This window comes from Anolis carolinensis, chromosome 6 (assembly GCF_035594765.1).
Source record: "Anolis carolinensis isolate JA03-04 chromosome 6, rAnoCar3.1.pri, whole genome shotgun sequence".
Lineage (NCBI taxonomy): Eukaryota > Metazoa > Chordata > Lepidosauria > Squamata > Dactyloidae > Anolis > Anolis carolinensis.
Window position 1 is genome coordinate 50,155,406 of NC_085846.1, and position 13,524 is coordinate 50,168,929.

At 40.6% G+C, this 13,524-nt stretch overlaps 1 protein-coding gene across 1 annotated transcript; it reads right to left on the reverse strand.

The window, feature by feature from the left end:
- Positions 1–2,551: 2,551 nt before the first annotated feature.
- On the reverse strand, positions 2,552–13,052 carry igfbp1 (insulin like growth factor binding protein 1). The gene is made up of 4 exons (XM_062984325.1): positions 12,656–13,052; positions 8,682–8,860; positions 7,057–7,185; positions 2,552–4,535 (listed from the first exon to the last, which is right to left on the reverse strand). Exons 1-4 carry the CDS (start codon positions 12,996–12,998, stop codon positions 4,404–4,406), a joined length of 783 nt encoding a protein of 260 aa, XP_062840395.1. The 5' UTR covers positions 12,999–13,052; the 3' UTR covers positions 2,552–4,403.
- Positions 13,053–13,524: the final 472 nt, after the last annotated feature.

Here is a 13,524-nt window from a genome sequence, read left to right on the forward strand (position 1 = left end):
CCACCACAATTGTTTAACATTCAGTCTTTGGGGGGTCTGCAGGGCTTGTAAATTTTTATGATGTGTCCATACCTCAAAGGAGATTGCCGTCCCCTCCAGGAAGTGCTGCCAATGTAAAAGCACCGCCCTGACTGCAAAAGACTCCTTTTCCCATACATGCCAGCACTTTTCAGTTTCTGAGAACTTCTTAGACAGGTACGCACAAGGCCTTAACTGTCCCTCCTCATCAAGTCGTAATAACATGGCCCCATAAGCTGCTTCTGAAGCGTTGCAATGAACAACAAAAGGTTTATCCATTCAAGCATGGACCAAAATGGGTTGACTTATAAATCTGAGTTTTAATTCATCAAATGCCTTTTGACAGTCAGGAATCCAGGTCAGCCTCATCCCGGGGATGACCTTACCCAGCGGTTTCATCTAGATGTTGAATAATATGGGGGATAATATTGAGCCTTGCGGGATACCCCAAGCTAAAGGCCAAGGGTCTAAGCAGGCATCCCCAGCACTATCTTCTGGGTCCGGCCCTCCAGGAATGAGCAGAACCACTGCAAGGAAATGCCCCCAAGTCCCATCCCGGCGAATTGACCCAGAAGGATACCATGGTCGATGGTATCGAAAGCCACTGAAATGTCCAAGCGAATCAACAGGGATACACTCCCCTGTCTAGTTCTCTGCGGAGGTCATTCACCAAGGTGACCAAAGCAGTCTGTATTCCATGGCCAGGCCTTGACCTAGATGCGATGGGTCTAGATTATTGGTTTCATCCAAGAATCCCTGTAGTTGTATGGTGACCACACTCTCTAGAAATAGATGGCCCATGTGGTCCCTTCCTACTCTATTATTCTATGATTTTATGATTTTTATATGATAAGTGTATAGGTGTGTATGTAAGTAAGCAGAACTCTCAAACAACCAGCAGAAATTGAAGAAATATTTTTTTAAAAATTAAAATTAATTTTAGCAGAAGTTTATGTTACATTGTTTGTTTTAATTTTGCCTTTAATTACTGTCTTTCAATATTAATATCAAGTCAGCACAGATTTTATATTATGATACAGTTTAGTAGTTAGGCTATTACTATTGCTTTTTAATAGTAAGCACTAGAAACTACATTCTACCCATTCCTATGGGTGCCAATTAACTGAGAATTGAATGTACAGTAGAGTCTCACTTATCCAACACTCGCTTATCCAACGTTCTGGATTATCCAACGCATTTTTGTAGTCAATGTTTTCAATATATCGTGATATTTTGGTGCTAAATTCATAAATACAGTAATTACTACATAGCATTACTGCGTATTGAACTACTTTTTCTGCCAAATTTGTTGTCTAACATGATGTTTTGGTGCTTAATTTGTAAAATCATAACCTAATTTGAGGTTTAATAGGCTTTTCCTTAATGCCTCCTTATTATCCAACATATTCGCTTATCCAACATTCTGCCAGCCCGTTTATGTTGGATAAGTGAGACTCTACTGTATTTTATACAATCTATAAGGACTGTGAGGAAAATAGGAACAAGTTCCTTTCACTTTAATGTTTTATAGCATTGGGGTGCTGCACTTATATCCTTCAGTGGCATGTATTATTAAGACAGTCACACAGGTAGAATAGATGATGGGATTTTCCTAGGGAATTGGCATCCCTACAACATGAAAGATTTTCCCTAGTATACATGTAATTTACCTTTACCCACTATTTGATCTGATACTTAGTGGGTTAAGCTGAGATGTGTAGTTTTAAAATCATATACAGTAGAGTCTCGTTTATCCAACATTCTGGATTATCCAACACATTTTTGTAGTCAATGTTTTCAATACATCGTGATATTTTGGTGCTAAATTCGTAAATACAGTAATTACTACATAGCATTACTGCGTATTAAACTACCTTTTCTGTCAAATTTGTTGTATAACATCATGTTTTTGTGCTTAATTTGTAAAATCATAACCTAATTTGATGTTTAATAGGTTTTTCCTTAATCTCTCCTTATTATCCAACATATTTGCTTATCCAATGTTCTGTTGGCCCATTTACGTTGGATAAGCAAGACTCTACTGTACCTATAAAAACTTGTTTGTATGTGTTATTATTTTTGTGTACTCTGTCCAGCATCAGTACATGCAACGAATGAAAAATGAGACTGTTTCATATGCAGAAATATAAATACTTAAAAGGATAAATACTTTGAATAAAAACTGAAAATACATAGCATTACTGCGTATTAAACTACCTTTTCTGTCAAATTTGTTGTATAACATCATGTTTTTGTGCTTAATTTGTAAAATCATAACCTAATTTGATGTTTAATAGGTTTTTCCTTAATCTCTCCTTATTATCCAACATATTTGCTTATCCAATGTTCTGTTGGCCCATTTACGTTGGATAAGCAAGACTCTACTGTACCTATAAAAACTTGTTTGTATGTGTTATTATTTTTGTGTACTCTGTCCAGCATCAGTACATGCAACGAATGAAAAATGAGACTGTTTCATATGCAGAAATATAAATACTTAAAAGGATAAATACTTTGAATAAAAACTGAAAAGTACGTTCTGTGTCATGTTTATTACACAAAGCTTGAAAAAGATATAAATACTTGAAACATTCATGTTTAAATGACATACACTGTTCTTTGAAAACGGAAAAGTGCATCTGTTTAAAGAGAAAGAGTATTAAAGTCTTTACACAAAATGATTTGTTGAAGAACACACATATATAAGTTAATACAGAAACAAATAAAAATTTAAAAACAAACAGAATAAATAATTCTCCACTCTTATGGACCAGACAATACTGGATAGACTATAAAGGCACCCCATTTAGTTTTAGTTATATATTGTAAGATGTCAAGGCATGGAATCAGTTGTTAACCTTGAAGAATGAGAAACAGTATAATTTTATCATCCACCTAATTCTATCTGTGGTTGGATGGAGTAAGTCCCATTGGGATCAGTAAGACTTTGGGCCCATCTACATGATTCAGAACCACTGCTGTTTGTTTACACAGCCATCCGACTTACTTTCCCTGAGCTCAGGCAGCCCAGGGGCAGGAGATGGCTTTACTGTTGCCATTGTGTCTTGAGTTTAGCAGCAACCACCAGTTGCATGTACAGTAAAACCCCGCTCGTCCAAGCCCCGCTCGTCCGAGCCCCGCTCGTCCGAGCTTCCGTGCAATCCGAGCAGGTGAACGGGGAGGGCCGCAAAGGCCCTCCCTGTTCACCTGCTCGCTGGCATGTGTGTTGCTAGGTAGATAGCAAGCTACCTAGCAACACGCACGGGATGCTCGCCCCTTGGGAGGTGCCCCCTGCGTGTTGCTAGGTAGCTTGCTATCTACCTAGCAACACGCACGGCTGGCTCCTTCGCCACGCCGGGCACCGGTGCTGCCGGCCCCCGGCATGACGAAGGAGCCGAGGCACAGGCGGGTGGGTGGCCTCTCTGTTGGGACACAAGCTGGCTCCGGAGGAGCTTGCAGTTCCCTCCCGATCCAGGCTGCGCTCCAACAGAGAGGCCTGGATCTGGAGGAGCCTCCCAACGGAGAGGCCTCCCCGCAGTTGGGACACAGGCTGGATCTGGAGGAGCTTGCAGTTCCCTCCTGATCCAGCCTGCATCCCAGCAGAGAGGCCTCCCTGCGGTTGGGACACAGGCTGGATCTGGAGGAGCTTGCAGTTCCCTCCCGATCCAGCCTGCGTCCCAACGGAGAGGCCTCCCCGCGGTTGGGACACAGGCTGGATCTGGAGGAGCTTGCAGTTCCTCCCGATCCAGCCTGTGTCCCAACGGAGAGGAAGCCTGGTAATCCGAGTGATCGGGGTTCACCGAGCTGAGGTCCGCCCGTTTAACTCATACTACTGGGGTTCTACTGTAGTCATTGCTTGTTTCATGTACTGATGATGGTGACCCTTCTCCAATTGCTCTAGTGCTCTGCCCAGCATTAGTTCATGCAACAAACAATGTTCACCAGCAATTTTGTGCCCAGAGGTCACTGCTAAACCATGAACGCAATGGCAGTGATAAAGCCATCTCCTGTCCCTGGGCTACCTGAGCCCAGAGAAAGTAGGTGGGATGGTTGTGTTCACAGTAGTTGTTCTGAATCAGAGCTAGTTCAACTTTTTACTCATGTCCAAAGTACAAGTGAGTGCTGGAGTTCAGGGAAGCTTTATGGCATCCCCCAACTTTGGATGATACAGGAAAGGCCACATTACATGGCCTTACGAGGTGCTAAGGTGAATTGACTTCGTGCGTCATGTGGATTCCACAAAGTTCATTCACCCCCATTCTGCCTCATTTGGCCCATATAAATGGGCCCTTTCTTTAAAGCATGCAGAAATGGCTTTAGAATCGGGCACTTGACTTGGAAAAGATTTAGTATTTACTTGTACAAGGCATCCTGCATGTTTTGTGTTATTCTTGTGAGCTGAGATACTGTTCACATTGAGGGTCGCCTGTCATTTCAGTCGATCCAGGAATCCTCTTTCCATTTTTTGGATATACACACCAGCATCTTGCAAGATTTCCATCAAGTGAATTTTCACACTAGAGGAAACATTAAAATGTACATTTAGAAAACAGTTACGAGATGTAAAATATTCAACAATGGTTAGGTTAGATATTACAGGACACAATTCAGAAAAAACAGATGTACGCTGAGATGAATACGCTTATAAAATCAAATAAATATTGCATTTACTTAAGTCTAATGCTTGCCTTTTTGGCTAAATAACCTCACCAAATTTAGGGTGTGCATTAGATTAGTGCCATACATGAATCTTACCACCTTATCACATTGAGAAATTTCCCAGTTGTAGGACACTTCAGCCTCTTTTCAAACATGGAGAGGCATTGAGTTCATCATATGAGCTAAACTACTTCCAGCTGTCATGCATAGTCCTCCGTGGTTGAAAAGAGGCAGAAGTGTCCTGAAAGAAGGGAACTCTGAAAATCAACCTCATCACATTGAGAATTTTTCCCCTCGTAGGACACTTCTGCCTCTTTTCTAGCATGGAAAGGCACTCATCATATTTATTTATTTATTTGCAGTATTTATATTCCGCCCTTCTCACCGCAAAGGGGACTCAGGGTGGATCACATTATATACATATAGGGCAAACATTCAATGCCCATATACACATAGAACCGAGACAGACACAAACGCAGAGGCAATTTAACCTTCTCCTGAGGGGATGTTCGATTCTGGCTACAGCGGGGAACAGCTGCTTCATCATCCACTGTGATGGTACTTCCTCATTCCATGTCATAAATTAATTAAATTTGCTTCCCCACTTTATAAGTGGTACCTTATTTCCTACTTGATAGATGCAACTATCATTCGGGTTGCTAGGTCAGCAACGAGCAGCGTTTTGTTAAAAAAAATTGACGGGTGCTCACCCCGCCACGGGCTGGCCTCGAACTCATGACCTCATGGTCAAAGTGATTGATTGCAGCAGGCTGCTCACCAGCCTACGCCACAGAGTTGAAAAGAGGAAGAAATGTCCCGAAAGGAGGGAACTCTGAGCATGGGCCAGCAATCGTGTTCAGGGCTCCTACCTCTTATCACATTTTTCTCCCATATTTATAACTGAAAAACAGGTGTGATGGGAACCATCAAAAGTTTAATTGTCCAACTGTCAGCAGTCTCTTGTGTCCTATGGGATTTGATGCCGAACTATAGGATACTATGGAAATAAATGATTTAAATCTGGTTCACTGTCTCTTGTATCTTATGGGCTTTGATGCAAATCCATAGGATCCTATGGAAAGAAGAGGCTTTAAACTAGTGTCAGTCTCCTTTAATGTAAAGGGCTTTGGGCAGGGCAAGGATCCCTTGATTTTTGGATATTGTTGTTTCTTCTGATTAAAAAAAGTAATGCTGACCTTGTGATGAATGTAAGATAAATGTATTACCAGCTCTTAAGTTTCCATGTGTGAGTGTGAATGTGATGGGGAGGCAGAACGTGAAACGAGACTGATTCACTTAACCTTCACAAGTTCAGATGTGTCCACAGTCAAAACACTACACCAAGCTGCCTCTCTTTGGTATACTTATTTAATGTTATTATTTCAGTTCAAAATATTCAAGACCTAAACATTAGCTTTCTTGAACCATTTAATATTTGTTGCACCTATGCAACATTCCTCCCTATTCATTATTCCTGTGTTTAGGTTTTTTTATAATGGTGTTTTGATATATGCATTTTATTGTGTGTATTTTGTGTTGATATGTGTTGTCGAAGGCTTTCATGGCCAGGATCACAGGGTTGTTGTATGTCTTTCGGGCTGTGTGGCCATGTTCTAAAAGTATTCTTTCCTGACGTTTCGCCCACATCTATGGTAGGCATCCTCAGAGGTTGTGAGGCATGGATAAACTAGGCAAGGAAGGTAAATATATATCTGTGGAGAGTCCAGGGTGTGACAAGAGTCCTTTGTCAGTTGGAAGCCAGCGCTAATGTTGGAGTTAATCACCCTAATTAGCATGGAAAGGTTTGAGGGCAGAGGAGCCACATGGACAGCTAATGACTCTGGACAAAGGATGCCCCCCCAGGCAAGATACAAACCTTTCCAATGCTAATTAGGGTGATTAACTGCAACATTAGCGCTGGCTTCCAACTGACAAAGGACTCTTGTCACACCCTGGACTCTCCACAGATATATATTTACCTTCCTTGCCTAGTTTATCCATGCCTCACAACCTCTGAGGATGCCTGCCATAGATGTGGGCGAAACGTCAGGAGAGACACAGCCCGAAAGACATACAACAACCCTTATGTTGATATGTTTGACTTTGTTGTATGTCACCTTGAGCTGTTAGGACAGGCAGATAATAAAAAAATATTATTATAATTACAGTTGGGGTAGCAGGTTCTTATTTTCTATGCATATAATACCTAGGTGGTTATGTGAGTTAAGTATTCTGCAGGTAAATGTACAAATTACAGAATCTTATTATTCTTCAGCACAACTGCATCTGTGGTAATGTTGCCATTCCATTTATAGGGCAATGGATAAGCTATTTATTTATCATATCAATAATAATCTCTAGTCTGGATAATAAGATTACCTGCTTGCTATGGTAAAATCCATTCCTGTGACAGTTGGGCAAATAGAATCTATATATCTCGCCTCTGGTTCTCTGTTGAGCTTTTGCCAATTTCTCCAGTGCTCTGTAGAGTTCCTTTTGACATGGTCCCTGAAAGGTTTAAATTGAAGTGTTAAAGCAAAAAGTAAAGCATAAAGAACATTGCGCAGGTCAATTATAAAGAAATCTGGAAGAAATGTTACATTAATAAGCCTAATACGTTTAAAATACATTATACTTTCAGTTTATCTGGGAGTTGCCAGATAAATGTGGTTTTTGGTTGCTTGAGCTTTAGTATTAAAATGTAATAGTAATTGCCTAACTAATACTATACTGCATGCCAAGTAGATGGCAACTGAAGGCAGGAGGAGTCACACTGGGTATATGTATCTAGCAGGGTACATATCCCAACCAATCAGAGTGAACTGTGTAGTTCACTCAGATTGCCTGGCCTCCTCAGTGCTCCAATGAGGCATGGGGAGCCTGGGACCTCCTGAGAAAAAGGGTGAGAAGATGGCAGGCAAAGGGTGCACCTGCCCCACAGCTACCCTGCCCAGTAAGTCAGACAGGAAATTAATCAGCACCCGTTGGGTTGGGACAGTCAACCAATTCCCAATCTACCTAATAGTAGGGCCGGGCTGTGGCGCAGGCTGGTAAGCAGCCTGCTGCAATAAATCACTCTGACCATGAGGTCATGAGTTCGAGGCCAGCCCGTGGCGGGGTGAGCACCCGTCAATTAAAAAATTAAAAAGAAATAGCCCCTGCTCGTTGCTGACCTAGCAACCCAAATGATAGTTGCACCTATCAAGTAGGAAATAAGGTACCACTTATAAAGTGGGGAGGCAAATTTAACTAATTTACGACGTTGGAATGAGGAAGTGCTGTCACAGTGGATGGTGAAGCAGCTGCTCCCCCCTGTGGCCAGAATCGAACATCCCCTCAGGAGAAGGTTAAATTGCCTCTGCGTCTGTCTCTGTCTCGGTTCTATGTGTATATGGGCATTGAATGTTTGCCCTATATGTATATAATGTGATCCGCCCCGAGTCCCCTTCAGGGTGAGAAGGGCGAAATATAAATACTGTAAATAAATAAAATAAATGAATAATAGTAGCATTGTCTAGCTTACATGTTATTAGCTTCTTTGTGAGAATGTCATACGGAACCTGGTCAAAGGTCTTACTGAATTAAGCTTGTAATTCTATCAAGAAAGAGATAAGGTTTGGCTGGCATGATTTGTTTTTGAGAAACCTATGTTGACATTTTCTGAACATGGCATTCCTTTCTAGGTGCATGTCTGTTTAATGATCTGCTCCAGAAACTTTCCTGGGATTGATATCAGCCTGACTAAGTGGTAAATATTTGGGTCCTCTCCACCCCCACCCCCCACCTCTTTGAATTTGGAAACAACATTTGTCTTCTTCCCGTCTACTGGAACTTATATTCTCCAAGAATTCTCAAAGATGATTCCCAGTGGATCTGTAATTACTTCTGCCGGTTCATGCTTTGTGCATTAGTGGAGAGATACTAACACCATGGGCCGCCCCTTACCCCCCAGCTGTTTATTAAAGTTTTTTCCTTCTCTTCATTGATAATATTGAGGGACTCACTTGTTCTTTTCCTTTCCTAATTTCATTAAGTCTCCTCCTTTTCATGTTTTCATAGGCACTGATTGCATTCCAAGTGGCAGATTTCTCTTGGCTAATTGGAAACAACTGTTGGTAGCTCAGAGATTGATGTGCTGTCATTTCACTGCTCTCAGTAGGTATGTCTTCTGGTTCAACAGATTCTGAAAAGAAGAATTAGAATCGTAAGGATATGATACACTTCAATTGTAAATTCTGCATAGCTTGTAGTGAAAGGAATAGGAGGAATCACAAGAGAGCGCAATAATAACCTTCATCCATCAATCGAGAATATGTGTATAAAATGAGAACATTGTAGACCATAGGGAATGAAGTCTTAGAAACCTCATACTGATTTTTAAATAAAAAAACAACATTCTAAGAATCTAAGCTGGTTACTGTAGCCACAGTGTGACTGTGGATATGTGGGCCTGTCTACACCAGGCAAGGTGCAAAACAGTTGCTGCCATAATCTTTTACTGATTAAGTGTAAACAACAAAACTAAGGGTTCTTCTACACAGGCACTAAAATCTGGCTTGAAGCTGGCTGAAGTTGAGGATGTCTACAAAACATACACCTCCAAAATCTGTGTATAAACACTGCAAAACATAAATCTGAATGTCAAATATGCAGGATTTATACAGACAGGGCTAACGCTGCAGCAGTCAGAGAAAGAACCTGGTCACGCAGCTTTGTATGAAGGTTAAGAAACACTTCCCGCCTAGAAAGGAAGCTACAGCATTCCCATGGGAATCCTCAATGGCCATGTCTTACTTAGCCTTGCTGCAGTCAAGTGTGAGAAGTGTATGTTGCTGGAGAAGGAAGGGGGGGGGGGGAAATCCTTGGATCAGATCAATCTACACTCAACAGATCTTTGTGGCTACCCTTTCAGCTTTGTGGTCACGTCGAAGTGAGCAGAATCTTTTTAATTCACATTTTGATCTGGTGTACATGGCAGTGTAGAAGCAGCCTGAGAGAAAAGAGGAAGGCAAATAAGGCTACCTCATCAGCTCTCTCTAGGATTAAAAAAAAGAACAGATTTCTGTTGGTGAAAGATGGTGAAAGAAAAAGTTATCCTTCCATATGTTTTGGGGAAAAAAATCCAAATGCTTGGTAGGTAGTTTAAAATATTTCTGTTTCCATATGCAAGGCTGATTTGACCTACTTGTTTCATTCACATGTGTTAGCTGTGAATAAAAACTTGGCTTAAAAAAGTTGAATTATTCTTCTTTTTTGTGTTATAGGAATTCATCCATATGATTTCATATTTATCCATATTTTGCTTCTGGTACCAAATTTTCTGTTAATTAAGAACCAGGAACATATTTGCTTTGTTAACTTAGGTATACCTGTATTCAGATTTCTACTCAATTATAAACACTTTATTATATCTTGGTTAAGATGAAGTCCTTCCAAAGTGCCTTCCAGATTTTTATTTTTTTTTTCTTAATGTAATACAGTAGAGTCTCACTTATCCAACGTTCTGGATTATCCAACGCATTTTTGTAGTCAATGTTTTCAATACACCGTGATATTTTGGTGCTAAATTCGTAAAGACAGTAATTACTACATAGCATTACTGCATATTGAACTACTTTTTCTGTCAAATTTGTTGTATAACATAATGTTTTGGTGCTTAATTTGTAAAATCATAACCTAATTTGATGTGTAATAGGCTTTTCCTTAATCCCTCCTTATTATCCAACATATTCGCTTATCCAACATTCTGCCGGCCAATTTATGTTGGATAAGTGAGACTCTACTGTAGTAAATATACACAACACAGAAGCTGAAATTGATACCTCTAAACTATAAGGCAGGAAGCTTTAAATGCACATATATTTTCTCATATGTGCTAAATTTACTGGTACTCTGCTCTTCAGAAGCGTAAAAATGTTTCCATTAACTTCTGAAAACATATTGTAAGAGTAAAAGTGATGATGGTAAAATTCATAGAAACATCTAGTTGGAGGATGAGGAGGAAATGTATACTACTAGTAGTTTCATTTCCTTTATTGCATCAATATCACGAGCTTTTAAAAAAACTGCATAGGTGTTTCTATTTAAATTTTCTGGTTCTATTTAAATTACATAGTTATTTCTCAGGGTAGATGCCTACTTGCAAATGATTCTATGCATTTAGGAAAATGTGCCCTCAATTGTACTTTTGTTCCCTGGGGCAATCTGACAACTGTCCTGTTTCATCATGCAGTCTTACCCTAAAACCTCAGGGAGAAATCTGACCCAGCTTCTGTATTTCAGATACAAGTTGTCAAGGATTGACCCCAAATTTTCTGGCTTGAAAAGCATTGTGTTACATCCAGGACCATAGACAGAAATAAAATTCCGGGGGGGGGGGGGGGGTTGACACTTTTTTTTTTTTAGTGAAGAGTAGTTTGATAACGCACAATATTTTAGAAATCAGACTCCATCAATAAACTTCAGTGGACACACATGGGGATTTGGTTAACCAGTTAAAATTCATGAGTAAAATAGCTTTGGGATGGGGGTTGAACCCTTGGCTACAGCCCTTGTTACATCCTCCGAAGCAGGGGTCCTCAGACTATAGTTTTTTTAAAAAAGTACGAATTCCTATGCATACTGCACAAATTGTATTTATAGTGCCAAAAAATCTCGAAAGAACAATACAATATTTAATATGAAAAACAATTTTAACCAACATACACGTCCAACATTTCAATGGGAAGTGTGGGCTTGCTTTTGGCTGATGAGATAGTCAAGTTAATTTGGATTGTTGCTGTTATGTGCCTTCAAGTTGTTGAGGGTGACCCTAAATCTAAATTTTAGGGTTGGGGCTGGGTAAATGACTCTCTTACAAGACAGGAAACTCCCTAAACATGCAGGATCATTTTTCATAGAATCATAGAATCATAGAATAGTAGAGTTGGAAGAGACCTCATGGGTCATCCAGTCCAACCCCCTGCCAAGAAGCAGGGAATCGCATTCAAAGCACCCCCGACAGATGGCCATCCAGCCTCTGCTTAAAAGCCTCCAAAGGAGGAGCCTCCACCACAGTCCAGGGCAGAGAGTTCCACTGCTGAACAGGTCTCATAGTGAGGAAATTCTTCCTGATGTTCAGGTGAAATCTCCTTTCCTGTACTTTAAAGCCATTGTTCCGCATCGTAGTCTCCAGGGCAGCAGAAAACAAGCTTGCTCCCTCCTCCCTATGACTTCCCTTCACGTATTTGTACATGGCTATCATGTCTCCTCTCAGCCTTCTCTTTTGCAGGCTAAACATGCCCAGCTCTTTAATCCACTCCTCATAGGGCTTGTTCTCCAGACCCTTAATCATTTTAGTCACCCTCCTCTGGACGCTTTACAAATGTGTTGTATAATATGATGTTTTGGTTCTTAATTTGTAAAATCATAACCTAATTTGATGTTTAATAGGCTTTTCCTTAATCCCTCCTTATTATCCAACATATTCACTTATCCAACGTTCTGCAGGCCCGTTTATGTTGGATAAGTGAGACTCTACTGTATTATTTTACTCTATTATTATTAAAAGGATACATAAGTACATTGACATTGCAGAAGATGAGAATAATGATTTGATCAGAGTTGGACAGTCTTATCTTAAATTTGAGCTTTATGTAAATATTCAAAAACATTTAACCTACTGATGCCTCAATTAATGTAATTTTATTGGTATCTATTTTTATTTCTGAAATTTACCACCCTCGGCTTATACTGGAGTCAATGTTTTCCCAGTTTTTTTGTGATAAAATTAGGTGCCTCGGCTTATATTCGGGTCGGCTTATACTCGAGCATATACGGTAAGTTCCCATCCTTGACTTTCTATCAGTGAATGCATGACCAAGGTATTTTGTATGCTAGTTACAAATCATGCCTAAGACTAGATTTCCTACTGGTCCTTCTAATTTTGCAAAATGAAAAATCCCAGTAAGAATGTGCAATAGAAAGGTGGGCTATTTACCTGCAGTCTCGGAGATGTCTGTGGTAGGTAGGCAGGTGCCTTGCCCATGGGTGAGGGCATAAAGAGGCCTGGTTTCCTCTGGGTGCACCTGGCATCTGAGCCCCTGACCACAGCGGGCTGTGTACACTCCACAGGGCTCTCCTAGCTGAAGGGCACAAATGTGGCAGCAGCCACATCCTGGCTGGAGAGCTGTTTCAGGACAGGTAGGAGGCACCAACGGGCACAAACCAAGCTTCTCTTCAGTGCATGGGGCACAGTGTATTGCGTGGAGAGCAGCACCAAAGATGAGGCAAGGGCAGAGGAGGAAAAGAAGCAGTGCGCAGGAGAGGCCTCTAGAATGCATGATGAATGAGCCAGCTGAGCTTGGAGAGGCACAGCAGTCACGTTGCCCACGTTCAGCTAGGCTTGTCACTGTCTTCCTAAATACAGGGCATTTATATAGTTTTTTGTTGGTGTGTTAATCTTTAACCTGAAGTTACCTATTATATGAGCAGGAGGAACGGAAAAAAACATAATTTCATTGGTTGTTTCGACCCATCCCCCTTTATTTTTCCTCCTGCTTAGAAAGTGATGAAATAATCAATCATTATTCCATTCATTCTTAACTTTTACAGAAGAGCTTTTAAAATGTCTTTATCAAAGGGAGGATTTTTCTTTCCTAAATATTAAAAAGAATGAGTTGTTGGTCAGTGGGGAAATGTCACTGAAACCTTAGTAGCTGACCATAGTACCACGGCAACAGATGCAACTTGCAATTCAACTTCTTGTTTAATTTATGTCATATGTCTGTAGGTTATTGTGACAATGACATACCAAGAGAGGCCCTCGGGGAGTAATCACAGCTCTTAGATCCAGTAAGTCCTGAACAC

Bases quoted from the DNA above. Each gene is read 5' to 3' on its own strand.
- igfbp1 (XM_062984325.1), bottom strand. From the start codon at position 12,998: ATGCATTCTAGAGGCCTCTCCTGCGCACTGCTTCTTTTCCTCCTCTGC. The intron at 8,861-12,655 runs GTAAATAGCCCA...TCTTCTTTTCAG, and splicing joins AGACATCTCCGAGACTGCAG to AATCTGTTGAACCAGAAGAC. The intron at 4,536-7,056 runs GTAATCTTATTA...TGTTTCCTCTAG, and splicing joins GATTTTACCATAGCAAGCAG to TGTGAAAATTCACTTGATGG.